Source organism: Tenrec ecaudatus, chromosome 3 (genome assembly GCF_050624435.1).
Source record: "Tenrec ecaudatus isolate mTenEca1 chromosome 3, mTenEca1.hap1, whole genome shotgun sequence".
Classification (NCBI taxonomy): Eukaryota; Metazoa; Chordata; class Mammalia; order Afrosoricida; family Tenrecidae; genus Tenrec; species Tenrec ecaudatus.
In genome coordinates this window covers 70677119-70695900 of record NC_134532.1, presented here as the reverse complement: position 1 = coordinate 70695900, position 18782 = coordinate 70677119, and the positions used below count along the sequence as shown (strand labels likewise).

Sequence of the window (18782 nt, the reverse complement as noted above, 5' to 3'; positions counted from 1 at the left end):
TTGAGTCACATCTTAAAGTCACCCTAATTCTGTCCATTAGTATAATAGATAACTCCCTCCAAAATGGGCATATAGCCGCAAGCATAGCTCCAGAATTATAAGACATTACATAGGGAATTATGCTGAGAAGGGCCTTATTAATTGAAGACAACCCAACTCTTATGGAAGATGGTAAATTATGTTCCACATGCCGGGTGGAGTAGGGAACCAGTGGAGAGGTCTTGGGGGCCGGCCTCAATCCCAACTACTACGTAGACACGTGCCCCCCCCCCTGAAGAATTTATTTCAAAGGACACCATTGAATCTGCAGCTCTGGGAGAGGGACATATCTGATCAGAGCACACGGGAGCAGATGAAGGGGGAGGAGGAGAGAGTGGAGCACATCCTGGCCCACAAGGCTGTGAGGATGATGTTCCAAATTAGAGCAGCCAGTCCACAGAGAATCACATGGCCGGCCCCACTATGAGATGTGACGCCCCTCACTGAGCCGTAGCCTTACAGGGGACAACACTGGAGACACAGTGTGGGAATTGCACCCGATCTGATCCCACCACACCGAGGCAAAACACTAAGGGGATGCAACAGAACAAGGGAATGGAACAGCGAAGTCCCCAGGGAATGCTGAAGGTGGACTTTGGGGGCAGGGCATGGTGCCCCAGCAGACTGAACTGGAAAACACTCCTAATGGCCAACAAATAATCCTTGAACTAACTACAAACTTTTCTTTCTTGTTGTGTTTTGTTGTATATTGATGCCTGGTTTTGCTCTGTCTAGTTTTTGTTCATGTTTATCTCTGAAGGTCTGTCTAAATAAGATAGGCTGGATGAACAATATGGAGGAGAAAACAAGGGACTGACAGTTCCGGGGGAATATGGGAGAGGGGGAGGTGAGGGGAAAGGTAGGTAGTGGTGTTAACAAACCCAGAGCCAAGGGAACAAGTAATCCAAATTGGTGGTGAGGAGGGTGTTGGGAGGCCTGGTAAGGTATGATCTAGGGTAATGTAACCAACAGGAATTGCTGAAACCCAGGTGGGGACTGGGCATTATAGTGGGACAGGAGGAAAGTCAAAGAAAATAGAGGAAAGAGCTGGGAGGCAAGGGGCATTTATAGAGCTCTAGATAAAGGCATGGTACATATGCAAGTAGAGAAATAGATCTATGTGCATATACTTATAGTATTAAGGTAGCAGAAGGACATTGGGTCTCCACTCAAGTACTCCCTCAATGTAAGAATATTTTCTTCTATTAAATTGGCATTCTATGATGCTCACCTTCCCGATACAACCGCTGAAAACAAAGCGGGAGAATAAGCAAATATGGTGGACAGCTGATGGTGCCTGGCTATCAAAAGATCTAGTGTCTGGGGTCTTAAAAGTAAACAAGCAGTCATCTAGCTCAGAAGCAACAAAGGCCATATGGAAGAAGCACACCAGCATGTGTGATCACGAGGTGTTGAAGGGATCAGGCATCAGGCATCATCAGAACAAAAAATTTTATCATAGTGAATGAGGTGGGAGTGCGGGGTGAAGACCCAAAGCCCATTTGTAGGCCACTGGAGATTCCATTACAGAAGTGTCTTGGGGATGAAACGAGCCAGTTAGGGTGCAATGTAGCAACGATGAAAAATACAACTTTCCTCTAATTCCTTCCCCCCTTTCCCCCAATATCATGATCCCAATTCTACCTTGCAAGTCTGGCTAGATGACTATCTGTACCAGATGATGTGCACTGATAGATAGGAACCGGAAACACAGGGAATCCAGGGTGGACGATCCCTTCTGGACCAGTGGTGTGAGTGGTGATACTGGGAGGGTAGAGGGACGGTGGGTTGGAAAGGGGGACTTACTACAAGGATCTACATGTGACCTCCCTGGGGGACGGACAACCGAAAAGTGGGTGAAGGGAGACGTCAGACAGGTTGAGATATGACAAAATAATAATTTATAAATTATCAAGGGTTCATGATATGACAAAATAATAATTTATAAATTATCAAGGGTTCATGAAGGAGGGGGGAGGGAGGGGGAAAATGAGCTGATGCCAGGGGCTTAAGTGGAGAGCAAATGTTTTGAGAATGATGAGGGCAATGAATGTACAAATGTGCTTTGCATAATTGATGTATTTATGGATTGTGATAAGAGTTGTATGAGCCCCTAATAAAACAATTAAAAAATAATAATGTTCCAAACACGTATTCCAGGGAGTCATACATAGAAGAAAGCCAAAACACTGGGGAAAGTCCTAAAACATTTTTAAACTGTATACATCAAGAGACTACACTGAATTAGCTTAATAATCAAATGTTAAATTAAAAAGGTTATAGAATCTAAGCCTTAGCTTCTCAAATTTTGCTTATGGTATAATCACTGAACACTCACCAATTAGTGGTCTTATCACTTTCTACTTTGTGCTAGGGTTGCTCAGACCAGTTGCTTCCGCTAGCAGATTGCAAACAATTGGAAAGCAAGTCCACCTCACAGTTCTTGGTTTTCTTATTGCATATAATTCAGTATCTACGATGCTATGTAGGGGGAGTGGGGGATTGGTTGAACAAAGTAATCTTTTTAGAGTTGAGTATTTATTATTGCTGTTAACTGCTGTATTCCAAAGTTCCACCCATTTACAGTGTCTTGTAACAGTAATTCAGTATTTCCTCAGCTAATAAACTGACTTGAAAGTGTCTGATATCTAGATTACAGGTGAAATGGAAAAATCTCATTGTGTTGTCTCTTCATTAGTGCTCACTTTTACCTCTCTAGGATCCACTATCCATTGCAGTGGCTACACAGATAAAATTCCTGATTAAAAGGTTTACTAAGTGTGTTTGACAGAGTTCTCTAGAGAAGCAAAACCAGGACACTTCTGAGTACACATAAGTAGATAAGTATATATAGCAAAAAGGAATTATAACAGCAAAGCAGTGTATAAAGAACTCAGTTCAATTCACTTTCAAAGGTCAATTAATAGGCTGAAGGTCTTTCCAGCTCACAAGGCCACCAGGCCCAAAGGCCAAAGAAGCACAAAGTAGGAAGATGAGGTGTGGTAAAGTGGAGCGGAGACTAGTGGCACAATGTGACAAAGCTAGTCACGGTGGAACCTCATGATGGGGCAATGCAATTGGCTGGCTGGTGGTGCGGCGTGTCTACGCCAGATGAGTCAGCCAGCAGGTAGCACAGGAGATGAGGCAGGTAGCTATATCAGGTCAACCCACAAGGAGGGAGTGACAGCAAGAGCCTGGCCTCCACAGAGTCATTCTCGATGTAGGCTACACCTCCCAGGAATCTCTCCCTCCAGGCTACAGCCTAGTCTAGAGGCCAAACTCCACCCAGATTTTCTTACAGGTGCCTGGTTGGCACAAAAAAACTAACCACCATATTAATGAAGGTAACAAGTTGAAATGCCAGTGAGAAATGCTCAGGATACTTGTTTATTAGAACATGTTACAAAGCTCTTTCCCAAACCAAACTTATTGCCATAAAGTCAGTGCTGGGTGTCCAAGACGGTAACTGTCAATAGCAGAGAAATTCTAGTCTTTCTCCTGCTGAAATGCTGGTAGTTTTGAACTGTTGACTGTCAGGCTCACAGACCAATGCATGCTGTTTAGATCACATGCTATTGAGTCTGCTCCAAGCCACAGCAGCCCCATACACACAGAAGGAGACAATGTACAGTCCTTCGCCATGTTGACAATTGTTCCTCTGCCTGATTCCACGGCTGCAGCCACTGTGTCAATCCATCTCTTTGGGGGCCTTCCTCTTTTTCACCTCCTCTCCACTTTCCCAAACATGATATGTCCTTCTCCAGGGACTGGTCTCTTCTGACAATATGCCCAAAGTATGTAAGATGAAGTCTTACCATCCTTCTTCTAAGGGGCACTCTGGCCTCACTTCTTCCAACACAGATGTTTGTCCTTTTAGTAGTTCAAGGTACTTTCAATATTCGTCTCTAACACAATTCAAAACTGCATCAGTTCTTCTGCATCTTTCTTATTCAATGTCCAGCTTTCATCCTCGTTCTTCGGCACTCTAAAGAGATTGAGTGCAACAGATTTACCTAATACAATATGTCTCTTGATCTCTTGACTGCTGTTTCCATGAGCATTAGCTGTGGATTCATGCAAGACAAAATCCTTGACAACTTCAACCCTTTTTCTATCACGATGTTCCCTATTGGTCCAGTTGTGAAGATTTTTGTCTTCCTTACATTGAGTTGTCATCCACACTGAAGGCCACACTCCTTGTTCTTCATCAGTAAGTGCTTCCAGTCCTTCTCATTTTTATCAAGCAATGTTGCATCATCTGCATATGGAGGGTTGTGGTATATCCTGATGCCACTCTTCTTCTTCATAGAATCCAGCCTCTCTGATGATTTGCTCAGCATAAAGATTGAACAAATATGGAGAAAGGATTCAGCCTTGATGGACACCTTTCCTGATTTTAAACCTCTCAGCAGCAGTTCCTTGTTCTGTTCACGTACCTTCCTCTTGATCCTTGTACAAGTTCCAAATGAGCACAATGAAATATTCCAGAATTCCCAATCTTCTCAAGGTCATCCATGGTGAACTATGGTCCACAAGGTCAAATGCCTTTGCATAGTCCATGAAACACAAAACAGACATCTTTCTGGTGTCCTCTGCTTTGAGCCAAGATCCTTGACATCAGCACTGATGTCCCTTGTTCCATGTCTTCTGAATTCTGCCTGAACTTCTGGCAGCTCCCTATCAATGTGCTACCATAACTGTTGTTGCATGATCTTAAGCAGAATTTTGTGATATCAATGGCAATGTTTTACAGTTTGAGCATTCTGTTGGGTCACCTTTCTTTGAATGGGCACAAATACAGATCTCTTCCAGTAAGTTGGCCAGGTAGCTATCTTCCAAATTTCCTGGCATAGACGGGTGAATGCCTCTGAGCCTTCTTTAGCTTCCTGATTTATTTCGATGAATATTCCGTCAATTCCTGGAATTTGTTTTTGCTAATGCATTCAGTGTAGCTTGAACTTCTTCCTTCAGCATCATTGGATTTTGGTCCTATGCTAACTCCTGAAATTATGGGCTGTTGACTGGTCTAGCGGCCCAACACATAACCACTAATAAATGCCCAAAGGGGCATACCACTTTGCTGGAACCTTCAAGCAATGGCATGGTTCAAGCGTTGTCAGCAGGAAGTGCAAACCATTAGCGCCACCTTTTGGTGTATGCTGCTGAGTAGATTTTGATTGGGCAAGCTCACGTTGCAGTACTGCCCCAGGTTTTCCAAACTGTAATCTTGCCAGAAGTACATCACTAGGTTTATCGCCCACAAAGCTAAGTGAAGCCAAACCACCAGCCTCATATGCATGTAAAAGCTGGACCCTGGATAAGGGAGAGCAAAATAGAACATATTTGGATTATGGAGTTGGCAAAGAATATTAAAAGTACAGTATACTGCAAGAGGAGTAAACAAATCTGCCTTGGGCAAAATATCGATGGAATAATCCTTAGACATGAAGATAGTAAAAACCCACATCATGTTCTGTGGGGATGTTTTTCAGGAAAGAGCAGTCCCTAGAAGAGAACAGCATTTGTGATAAAGCAGAGGGTCAGGGAAAAGGATGACCCCAACGCGGCAGACTGACACAGTAGCTGCAGCAAGGGGTTCAAACACAACAGCAATTGTGAGGACGGCACCGGACTGGCAGTGCTTTGTTCTGCTGTGCAAAGGGTCGCTACGAGTCAGATCCAACCCGATGGCAACCAATTACAAAGTGAAAATTTGGTACATCTTAAAAATTTCAGTCAACTAGTTTATTTTTAATATCAGAAAAAAATGTAATGATAGGCTTAAATACACTTTTTGAGTGGGCACTATGTGACCTTTAACACGTGTTCAGGAAAATAGACAGCTGACCCCAGAAGTATGTCAGTATTTATTTATTAAAGATACAATAAACTTTTAAATGCATACAAAATTATAAAATAACTCTTCTCAGTAAAGTTACCAGATATGATATTTAATGACAAGCTAAAACAAAGATATATAGAATGTCTTTTGTTTATCTTACAGTCACCTTATTGAACGGTACATCATAAAATCTATAGTTGTACATCTAGGAAATTTGCCAATAGAACTCTCTTCTACTGGTGTATATATTTTAATTTGTCTCATGTGGGTGTCTCTTCCATTTTGATGGTTGGCTAACACAGCAATCTGTATCATGAACGTTCGGGTTGGCTTCTTGTGATTGTCAGTTAAGGGAACATGTATCCAGCCACTTGGTTCCACTAGTTCAAGTTGCTGTCCGCCCCCCAAAAAAGAGAGAAATAAAACAAAGTCAGACTATGCGCTCGACCAATTAATACAATTTATAATACAAATACAGCCTAAAACTGACAATGTTTTTCTGACTACGATAATAATTACAACCGATTAATGAGTATTTTTTAACCATGGTGTATTTTTAGTTACTAAGCAATTTGTGTACCATCTTAGTGGAAAAAATAAAAATAGATGTGTACAGTCTTAGTTTAAAAAAACTTAAATCATGTATACATTAGAAAACACACATTTCAGCAACCTCAAAAAATATAAGAAGTATTTTTACATATATTAATGCATGCATACACAACCTAAGAAGAGACTTCCGAAAATTCATGGAAAAAATGGAATTAACATACAATGACTTACATATGAGGGTAGGTCAAAAAGTATTGCTACTTGGGGTCCAGTTTATACATGTATATGTTTATTTCAATCAAGAGGAGTTCGAAAACATCTCTGATCGGGGAATGGCTGCAGTTAAGTTTTCTCAGTAATACTTCTCTTCGACTTGTTAGGATGCCTTCAATTCAAACAAGAGCCAATCTAAAAGCGGCTTCTGAAGGGATCTGCTGGGCAAGTTAAACTCAAGGCACAGAGCTCTGAAGGTTCTGGTGAATATTTTTAAGGACTCCAAAAGAATAGGTTTGATAACATTTCTCAAAGGACTTAGGATGGTCATGAGGTGAGAAAATGGTGTGGGGGCCACCTCTGACCTCCTCCACTTACACAAGCGGGAAGGAGAATACAGCTTCACATCTGCCCAAGGATATTTCCCAGGAGGGAGCAGTCAGCTATTTCTCTGCCTTCCAGCCTTCTTTCCCTGTTCTGACACTACTCCTCCCGTGTCATGTTACTTCTCTCACTGGGCTCCACCCAGAGCACACACACAGAACTCCTGGGGGTTATTGGGGAAGCGAACAGGGTCTCTAAGTCAGGACCAGAAAGCACGATACGGACACACTTGTTCTCGGTTGCTGTCTGCAGCAGCACGTCTCCGCAGGCTAATCTCACTTTGGTCCTTAGCCCATCAGCCCATCACAGAGCCCTTGGCCTCTGCCTTGCTCAGGCCAGCGATAGCCCCGATAAATGCCCTATGGGCACCCAGCCTGCAAGTCGGTCTCTTGCCTGAAGAAATTCAGCTTTACTCACTCCATCTCACGGTTTAGGTGCTGCAGCCTCTGGTCCCTCTCCTGCTGCTCCACACTGGGCCACTGCCACCTCACTCCACTCAGGGCTCTCATGAGCACTCTGCTGGTGGCTCTACTTTCTTGACGGTCATGTGGTTCTCAGTTCATGTTTCTGAAAGGGCTCATTTATGCAGCAGAATGGCTACACTGACCCATCCCCCGAGTTGGAGGGTGTTACACATATGAATGGAAGAGCCATACCAAGTAATTTCACTTCACAGCACAGTGGCTTACTAGGAAGAACTATAAAGAAAACTGAAAAGTACAACAGAGAAAAAGGCCAGGAATGTTGTACAAAATAATTTTTTCATCATCTCAATACACTTGCTTATTCTTCAAGAGTAGCAAGGGCTGTCCTATGAGAATTTCATTGGGAAACTTTGCCCCATCTACCCTCCAGCCATAATTTTGCCCCTTTAGACTTCTTTTTGTTCCACAAACGCAAGAACATCTGAAAAGAACATGAGTCCCTAAGAAGTACTCAAACTGCTATAGAGATATAATGTAATTCAAACAGCACAAAATTATTTGGGGAAAGGTTAGAGAGATGGAAATACCATTTCAAAAGTGTGTATAGATCTCAGTAGAGAATATGTTAGGAAACAATGGTTTTTCAATTTGATATTTTTGTTTAATAAAAATATCTGTGATTTTATAGCAATACATTTTATTTACCCTCATACACACACATCCAAACCAAAAGCTAAACTCACTGCCATCAAGTCGATTGCAGCGCATAGAAATCCCTGTAGGACAGGGCAGAACAGTCCCTGTGAGTTTCAAGGCTGTAACTCTTAAAAACAGTAGAAAGCTCCTTCTTTCTCTCACCGAGCAGCTGGTGGTTTCAAACTGCTAACCTTGTGGTTAGCAGCCCAACGTGTAACTGCTATTCCACTAGGGCTCCTGACACACATACCATACATACATATATATAATTTGATAAGTAGTACACATTTATATAGATTGTTTCCTTATACAAAATGAATAGTATTGTACAGTGCCTGCTGCTGACAAAATAAAACGTATTTCTGATTTTCTATGTTAAGAAACACAAAAGTCCACACTGAATAAAGAACACTCTCTTTAGTATTAACAGAAATTATCTGAATGTCTAAATGTTATGAACTATTTGGGAAAATTACTTAATCACTCTGAGCCTCGGTTCTATATCATCTCTAATGAGGCGATTAATGCCACCTACCTCATAGGAGTATCGGAACGATTAAATATGATCATGTACATAACAAAGCAACAGTAATGCATTGGCAAATATTCAATAACATTTTAAATTAAAAATTATATAAATTGACTCCTCAAATAGCCAAAGCTATATTAACAAGTACTCCATTATAGAGATTTAGAATTTTTTGATGATGGCCTATCTGAAGATGGAATGAAATTATGCCATTTACTTGAGGGAGTTGGTAACTCTCTGAGAGAAACATATTTATAAATTGCTCATTTTTCTCCAGTACGTAGTTAAGTCCTTGGAAATAGATCAGGCTTGTTGGAAGAAGCATGAATCCTTTACGGTATCATTTGCAAAGTGCTCCATTCGTACACTAATGGTACCAAACAACACCCATGGCGCTGTCAAAATATCGAAGGCCACCAGGGAGTAACTATACAGGTTCTGAGGTTTTGCAGGTAGCATTTATAAGACGAGACTCAAATACTACAGGAAGCACTAATATAACTTAAGAGAGACTAGGTTGAAGCAATTAATAGCCTAATGCAGCCGGACACTGTTAAACAAAAGGGCAAAGCAGCAAAGATGCCCCTAGAAGCACCGGGCCATTCAACTCCTAGATGTGCCTGGCAACTTCTCATGTGGAACCAAAGTGGCTTGGGATAGTTTCTGCCCTATAACCGTGTCTCCTGAAGTGGGCAATTTTGCTCTCTGGGGTACAGGGGGAGAAAGGGTGTGGTAGTTACACAATCTGGTGTCAATTCGAGAGGATTACGAGTGAAGAGGCAAAGTCTAGTCTGTCAATCAGATCATAGGCAATGAGACCCGTGTGGGTGCATGGCCATCTCCTGAGAATTCTGGGAAATCCAGTATTCTTTCTTGGAGGCAGGAAACATTCTCTCTCTCTGGTCACTCCCTGAGACAATGCTCCACTGACAAGACACATGGCACTCTGTCCTGTGAGCTGGAGAAGCCACATGGACCTACCCTGATGCAACCTGACCCCTGAGGACTGGGGGAATCACGTGGACACCCCTGCCAGCGCTGACATGCTTACGCCTGTGGATCCAAAGACTTTCTACCCATTGGTCTATGATCGTCCTGCATTCGGCATCATTTCATGTGTTTTGGGAGTCTGAAGAGGACTTTGTAGATTGATATGGGACATATGGGCTCATATCGTACTTATGGTCTTGGACTGAACTGGGATGCTTTCTTAATGTACAATTACCCTTTATATAAAGCTCTCTCTTACACACATAGGAGTGTCTATGGATTTGTTTCTCTAGTCTTCCTGGAATAACACAGGGACGCGGCAAAAGCAGATACCTACACTGTATTCTGGATTATAGGCTATCGTACAGAAGTTCTCATTGCACAGGTTGAGGGGAACAGAATCTATTTTTTCCTTTTCTTTTCAGGAAAAGGTTGTAGGCCAAATAAGTTTGGAAACTTATGCCTATAATAGTTATCTTTCCTCGTCTACAAATATTAGTATATACTTACATCAACTCACTTCCTTCTGCAAGGAAGGATTAAGACGTGCATAAATGCACATAGCCAATCTAAGATTAAGCACACAGACAGGAAAACAATCTAACATGACGCTTCCATAGTTTGATCACAGTGTATCAAGCTTTTATTGTACTTCAAGAACCATGCCTACTATATCCAAATTCATTTAATAATGAGATTCTATATAAGTTATTTAAGAATATCACACACACAGGCAGGACCTAATAACAACTACAATGGTCCATTTCAGTTTACACTGATAGGTGTCTGAGAAGATGCTTGATTAGGTCCACTGGTCATAGGTCGGATCTCTTCAGAGAAGGGTTAGTGTCTATGTCAAGGGCATGTTCTCTTAATTTTTATAACAGAAGTTTCCAAATCTTAAACTTCTCGTTTCATTTTGCACACTTCATTTCTCAGTCTGTATCTTTCTTCTCAATTTTGCTTTAAGCAGCCTGAGGAAACGATGCTGTTCCTTTAAGATCTTGAACTCTCCTGAGCTGAATCTATATGCTCATCACTTACAAGGTCTACTTTCCAAAAAAATACTCTAACATAATTCAGGTACATTCTTTGCCATTTTATATCAAGGATCACCTTTCCCACAGTTTCTAATAAAAGTGATTATTTTTCTTTTAAAGCTGCACCAGCGGCTTACCACTCTAATTTCATTGAAATCACCTGTAATATTCAAAATTCTATCAACAGTCACTTCAAGGTGACCTATCATGTGCATCATCCAAATTCCTCCAGCTTTCACCCATTGCTCAGTTCCAAAGCGCCTACCAAGTCTGGTATTTATTATAGCAGCTAAGCAACACTCTCCAGTAAATACTCTATTTGTTACCAACAGCTGCCATAAGAAAAAAATGACCTAAGTGGGTGGCTTTACAAACTAGTTATTTCCTCATTAAAACAAAAACAAACCTTACTGCTATGGAGTCAATTCCAACTCATAGCAGCCCTACTGGGCAGGCCAGAAGTGTCTCTGTGGGTTTCCGAGAATGTACTGCTTTATGGGAAAAGAAAGCCTCGTATTTCTGTCATAGGGTGGGTGAGGGTTTCAAAGTGCCAACCTTACAGTTAGTAGCTCAACACGTAAGCAGGAGGCAAGGAAAGAAGTGAATGCAGGGTGTAGATGTAGATGGAATTGAGAAGGTCCTGTCTTGTGGGTATACCCAGGAGTTCCTGGAAGCACCTGGCATCTTTGGACATGTATGTCTGCATGTCTATTCTACTTTTTCTATAACTCAGAGATAGTTAGGTTGAGGACTCACCCTATTCTGGCACGACTTTATTAAGATAAAAGAAATCCCTTCTTCCCAAACAGGGTCATGCTTATACATAAAAGGGTTAAGATTTCAGCATAGCTCGGGGGATCAAAATTCAATCCACGAGAGTCCTAAATTATGTATGTCCAAAATAAAAATATAACAAGGCTCATATGATGAGACAAGACTCACCATAGGAGAAGAAGTGTGTGTGGTGCAGTGGGTCAGCGGTGTGAAACCTCCAGGTACTGTGCGGGAGAGAGGCTTTCTGCTCCCATCAAGATTGAGTCTCTGAAACCCACAGCACGAGTTCTACTCTAGTTTAGAGGGTTGCTAAGACTCAGGATCGAATCTATGGCACTGCGTTTGAATTATACAATTGATAAGTACAACTATAAAAGCCAATTCTGTTGCCACAGAGTCCATTATAGCTCAAAGCAACTCATTAGGGCAGAGTAGAACTGGCCCCCAAATTTCCTAAAACATCAATCTTTATACACACAAACTGCTTGTCTTTCTTCCACAGAGCAGCTGGGGAGTTTGAACTGCCAACCTTTCAATTAGCTGCCAAGCTAGTGCTTAAGCACCGTGCCACCAGGGTTTCCTGAGACGAAGATAGTCCACTGCCATCCAGTCAACTCCAGTTCATGGCAAGTCAATATGGGGTTTCTGAGACTTCCTAAATCTGTAAGGGCAGACAGCCTCGTATTTTCCCCTTGGGATGGCTGGTGGGTTGGAGCCACACGGATATAAATATTCACAATTCAAAGTGCAACATCGTCACATATATGCTTTAAAGAGCTGTGGATTTCTGCAAGGGACTAGAGAGAAAAGATATGAACAATTATTGAAAATCATCTACTATTCTTTTAATAGTAGTCGTGGTATGTAGAAATAAACATAACAATGACGACAACAAATGCAGCACTTGTTACAGGCTTAGGCAAGTGTTAAAAAGCAGTTGTATTAATAATTAACATGAAAACATTTCTAGTATCAGGAGGGCTTTAAAATGCTCGTGGAAAACTTTCACTGTCTTTTGATTCTACTTTTCCACAAGCTTCTGTTTTCAGAGCCCTCTCATATTCTCAATAGGAGCTGAAACCTCCTTCCCTTTTGCTTGCAAAAACTGAGATTTGTATGGATCCCATAATTCTCATACATGAGACTGTTTATAAAAGTACCAGAAAAAATCCTCATCATTTACTTTTAAAAGCATTTAGTCAAATCTAGAACAATTGCTTCGAATAGTTAAGGTGAAATTATACTGAATCCTGAATATTTTCATTTTACATGAATTTTAAAGGGCTAGAACTCTACTACTTATAGCTTAGATGTCATGAAGGTTGACTTGTCTTGATGTAAATTACCATCATTTTGAGGGAAAAAAACATTAACTTGTTTCCTAAAATGCAATCAGTGACAACTTGAGTAGAAAAAGCAAAGACATTTTTGGTCTATTCACGAGCACCAACAAACAGCCCAGTGGGGAAATGGCAGTGTGCCAGGATGCCCGGTAAGCAATTAGGTTTTGTGGCAATCAAGAGACTTGGGAGCCTCATGCCTTTAGAAAACTTAACAAGTTAAGGACTTGGTGCTTTTAATTCCCCTCGCAGGAGGCATATGCAAGATATATCTTGTTTGGCTGACAATCTTTTCCATCCTCTGCACTGAAAGAAAGGTTAAGAAAATTAAGAAGCAGCAATTGCAGGAGAACATGCGAAGGATTAGCAAGCATCACTTTCTACTAGACCTTCTGACTTCAGTTTAAGAACTATTCCCACACATAAGTAATCTCATTCTCATTTCAGATGAAATAATTTTAAATTGCATAAAATTTATTATAATATGTAAAAGTACATTTAATTGATCCTGAATCTCAGAAGTAAGCCAAATCAATCTCTTATTGTAAATTAATAAGACTAATAATTGGAATTCAGAAGAAAATAATCTGAAATTACCTTCTTATGAAAACTAGAATCAACAAAAATCCAATTCCAGAAAACACAACCTATGTTCACTATTTTATTAACATCTGCATTGAAAATGTTTAAAAAATACATGTGCGATTCACAGATTAGGCTTTATAAAAGATTATAGACAGCAACTTTATTTTACCAAATTGAAAGCCTATTACCTAGTAAATAATTTCTTTTGGAAATTTTCTGAGTCTCAGAAAAAGGTTGAAACTGAGCACACATCTGATTATATTTATCTTGCAAATCTGCTACTCCTTTCTTATGTAGATTCAGCAGCACAGCAGTAAAATTAATAAAGTAAGATTAAAAGTGAATAAAATGAATCTGAGGTTATAAATATATTTTATTAATTAGTATAATTAGGTAGAAACATGAACATTTTAACTAAGACAAAACAATATTTTCCTCAAAATTACCATATTTAAGAAGCTGATTTTCACTTGAAATGCAAGATATATTTATGATATTTTTATAAGTATCTGATCAAGATACACTTCACTTTGTAAATGAAATAAATTTGAAAGGACAAATTCAATATTTAAATCAGCCCTTCTTCACATATCCTTTCAACGATAGCTCATTTTTTCTTACCTAAATTTTTCATTATTTTGTAGTACTTAAAACATACAAAGCTGCTCCCAACATCTTGATGTGAGTGACAATTATGTAGTATACATCTAGGACAACTTGTATTATAAACAGAAAACCTCACAAACTTTAAAACATAAGGACCAACAACTGTTTCCCTCCCCTCAGAAAACACAGTGTCTTTATTCTGACATGAACTTTGAGTGAAAGAAAACGATGTGTGAACAGCAGACACTGATGTTCACACAAGCACACTGCAGACAACCCAGCGGGCGGGTTTCTGGGTTTTTTGGATTATGCTCTGGAGGTGCTGGCACAATGGCATTTCAATATCATAGTCGCCGATTTCTCTGTTTATCTTTGAGACAACAGGTAAAGGGAGGGTGGAAAACCACCATGAAAGTAAAATGGAATACGTTTGAGGCTTCTTTCCAAATGATGTAATTTATAACCATTACACAAATAGAGAAGCCGCACAAAAGGAGGGAAAGAAATACAGTCATGTTCCAAAGGTTCCGTTTACAAGGACCTCACACAAAGTTGGTTTTTTTTTTTCCGCTGCGACTCTTACTAGAAACAGTATTATTTGCTAAAAATGCACTAGCTGCCAAGAGCTATGGTCTATCTAAAGCGAAATGCTTAAGATGGAAACAGAGTGTTAATACAGAAAAAAGAGCAGGATTCAGTATACAAATTTCTGTAAAACCTATTTGAAAAAGAATCAAATGAAGCCTTGACGTTTGATTTTGATGTCTTTAAAAGACTGCAAAACGACTGCACTAAGTAGATAAAATACTAAACTAGATAGCACGGTATTAAAGCAATCAGAAGAAATCAAATTCCAAACTTTCTAATTAAACCTTTTCTTGTACGTTATTGGGAATTCAACACTAGCCTTGGTTCACATGCTAGAACAATGGGAAAATTTTCCGAGTGGTTGAACACTAACCCTGACAAGTGTGGAGCGCCAACTACAATACATTATGTGGTAGCCTAACCTGCCACCCACGCTGCTGAGAGAACAGCTTTCAGGCACATGCACTGAGCTTTAAAACCACAAAATCCCTCCGTACACATTGTCTTTCTTACTCTAGGTGAAATATACCATCAATTCTTTCCATTATAAATCTTTTTTTATTACTGTTTTGGAAGCTCGTTCAACAACTTGACTGTCTCTCTCTGACGAGGTACAAAGACACCCTTTCTAAAAAGGAAAACGACCGCCCTGCTGCGGAATTAGGACGAAGGCGGGTTTGTGCGGCACAACTTCCTGGAGCTTACGTGAGGACCCACATTACAGAAAATTAGTTTTAAGCTAAAACTCCTTAAAAAATAAATTAAAGTCCAAACCCTGATATTGGTTCCCTGAGTCTCTTAAAGTAGTCGAAAACAACTGTTGTCTTTAAGAACGACTTACAGGTTGAATTAGAGAGGGTGGTCGTTTATAAAATACCTCGTTTTTGTCAGCACCCTCAACAAAGAGAAAAACTGCCAAATTTTGTCAGTGTTTTCTCTCCCTTCCCCACCTGCACAAACCCTGGTTTCTCGTAAAAATAAAATGCTAATTACTTTAGACATCAGGATACAATGGTGGCATATGTCTATATTTGTGAAATGTGGAACTGAGGCAGGCCTGCAGGGCAACAACCAGGCTTCTTCCTCAATGCAGCACTAAGCCTGTACAAGGTGTGTTCTTTCCGTAACGGCCTCCTTGCACTAATGGTGACTGTCAAGTTGCAGAAAGGGGCTTGAGATGCAGAGCAAGAATGGTGAAAAGGGAACAACTTTGGAGACACTGTTCTCAGGTTTTCATGGTTCAAGTCTGGAGATCCAAGAGGGTTAAGACCATCTCTAAAACCATGTCACGCTAACGTTTTTCTTGATGAATTTCCCTCCAAAATTCTCCTTCATGTCCTTTATAATCTCTGATCTCCCCACTCCCACCCAAGACCCAACTCCACCCTATCGTCTGTTAACTAAATCATAGCATTCCAGGACAGTTATGGGAGGTAACACTTTCTTCTGGGGTTTTCATTTGCAATGTTGTTAGCAAGGAGATTTTATTTGTAAGTGCTCCCAGTGTACTGACAGGTCAATTAGTCTTTCTGCCTGATAGCTTGGCGGATTATTCAAGTGGGACCGTTCATAACCTATAACTGAATGCAGCCAATTAACCTCAGAAGTATAACAATACGGGCTATCTAATGGGATTGGTGGCACATTATTGGACAGAAACTCGACACTTTCTTCAAAATGAATTGAGTGGTAAATGATGATATATAAAACGCCAGTAACTTTCATTTATGGAGGCCACCCAAAATTCTGAAGCTGTGTAACAGCAATGATCCTCTATCACATTAACATTTGTTTATATGTTATCTGACTAAATAAGGCCTATGAGAATAATGCCCAGGGTTCTTTTTAAGATTTCTCCTAAGATGTTGAAAGTATTACTGCTCTTACAGAAACTAATATGAAAACAAAATGCTATTTTACTTTCAACATTCAAAAACAACTTTATGTTTCAAAACACATGAAAGAGAAGTTGCTGCGTTTGCTGCGTTGCAGGCAATATGAATGATCACGCTGCGAACTTGATATGACTTACTCTCTCAGGATTCCACTGTCAGGAACATTGTAATCTCCATTCTATGTATGAACAGTAGTCCTTGCGTGGAGTACATTGTTTAACACAGTAGCTACTGAATGAAAGGTTGGAAGATGAAGTCCACCTAGAGGCCCTTTTGAAGACAGGCCTAGCTATCTACTTTTTTTAAATCACTTTATTGGGGGCTCGTATAACTCTTATCACAATCCATATACACATCCATTGTGTCAAGCACATTTGTACATTTGTTGTCATCATCATTCCCAAAACATTTTCTTTCTACTTGAGCCCTTGGCATCAGCTCCTCATTTTTTCCTCTACCTCCCCCACCATCTCTCCCTCACGAACCATTGATAATTTATAAATTATTATTTTTTCATATCTCACACTGTCCAATGTCTCCCTTCACCCACTTTTCTGTAGTCCGTCCCCCAGGAAGGGGGGGTATACGTAGATCATTGTGATTGGTTCTCCCATTCTCCCCCACCTTCCTCTTCCCCTCTTGGTATCGTTACTCTCATTATTGGTCGTAAGGGGTTTATCTGTCCTGGATTCCCTGTGTTTCCAGCTCTTGTTTGTACCCGTGTACATCCTCTGGGCTAGCCGGACTTGTAAGGTAGACTTGGGATCATGATAGCTGAGGGCGGGGGCGAGACTGGCTATCTACTTTTAAACTCAGGCAGTGAAGGGTCACCGTCATGATGAGTTAGAGGTGACTTGATAGTAGCTGGGCTATGCACAAGGACACAGGTTCAGGGGCTGAATGTTTGTCCAAGTTTCATAAAGATAAACAGAGGCACAACTTGGATTTGAAAGCCAGAGTTGTGTCATTCTCAAACTGTGAGGAATATCTGAGATAATCCCCCAGTCATTGCCAAATAGCACCTTGTAACTGGACAATAGAACACCGCCAAGTTCCAAAGCCTTCCTACAAAAAGAGTGCTATCTAATTATTACCAAAGCAACAAGTAGAAGATGATGAACGAGTCAGTAAGAGTGTTCTGAAACCTATGCAATTATATGAACATTAAGATGTTATTCATGGTAACACTATACTCTAGTTTTTAATTTCATTTCAAATCCCTACGCAAACTCACCTGTCTGAAATTACATGTGATCCTCTGTGTTCCTGTGTGTCACAAAGGTTAAGTGTCTGGCAGCTGTCCATAAGACCTGACGACCCATTTTTTAAAATTCAGCCCTTGCACACTCCATGAAGCCCAGTTCTCCTTAACACACAGGGGCAGACATGGGTTGGAACTGATGCATGGCTACTGGCTTGTTACTTAATATGATCTTCCACACACATGCTCACACCAACAGGTGACCTGCCCCTCCACCAACACATACACACACACACACTCATCCAAGCTGCCATACTCCATTATACTCCTTGTTTTGAAGGCAAAATCACGATCCATAGTCCAAGGCCACACACAAGTAAAAAGCTCGTTTAATATCACAGAGGCCGTGTTATCCATTTATTTACAAAGGATTTAAAAACTAAGTTGAATGACGCTTTAAAAGTGATTTTTGTAAACGAATTTAGGATACCAATGCAACATATGCTGTCACAAAAATGGTGTTGAAACTACCTCTGTTTTTGCTTAATTTTCAACCAAAAGCAATTGTTTAATTGTTAGTCCAAATTGCGCTGGAAGCAAATGCTTATTCATAGGCACCTACCACTCATCTGTCAGTTTGTCATACTGTGGCGGTCTGCATGCTGTTGTGATGGGGGAAGCTTTGTCGGCAGCATTTCCGAAGGACCACCCAGGTGGACAGCTTTCAATTGAGCTTCAGACTGAGACAAACTCGGAGGAAAAGCCTGGCAATCTATGTCTGCCAATTAGCCAATGTAAACCTCACGGATGATACCAAGCACCGTCTGACTGGCTGGCTCAGACACATCCTCACAAGGGGACAATCACTACAGGAGGGCTTTGTGTTTGGTGAACTAAGAGGCCACCAAGTGAGGGGGACCCCAGTGAGACAGAGATGCACAGTAAGCATAGCAAAATGGACCAAAACGGCAGTAATCCATCGGCAGTTGTGAAGATGACTCAAAACCAGGTGATGCTTTGTCCTGCTGTCCATCAGCTCACCCTGAGTTGGAGTAGTAGACCTGATAGCAGTATCTGGAGTAA

General features: G+C 40.7%; 1 protein-coding gene across 4 annotated transcripts in view; it reads right to left on the bottom strand.

The window, feature by feature from the left end:
• ANAPC10 (anaphase promoting complex subunit 10) overlaps window positions 1-18782 on the bottom strand; it is a 245054-nt gene that overhangs the window by 172281 nt on the left and 53991 nt on the right. For 2 of the 4 annotated variants that reach the window (XM_075543739.1, XM_075543740.1), the window contains exon 5: window positions 5896-6274. The exons of 1 other annotated variant lie outside the window; for it this stretch is intronic. In XM_075543739.1, coding sequence (XP_075399854.1) covers window positions 6044-6274 — 231 coding nt within the window. In that variant the 3' untranslated portion in view covers window positions 5896-6043. Of the gene's footprint in view, window positions 1-5895; window positions 6275-18782 lie in introns of those variants that run through there. One more of the 4 variants, XM_075543741.1, reaches the window with a different exon arrangement.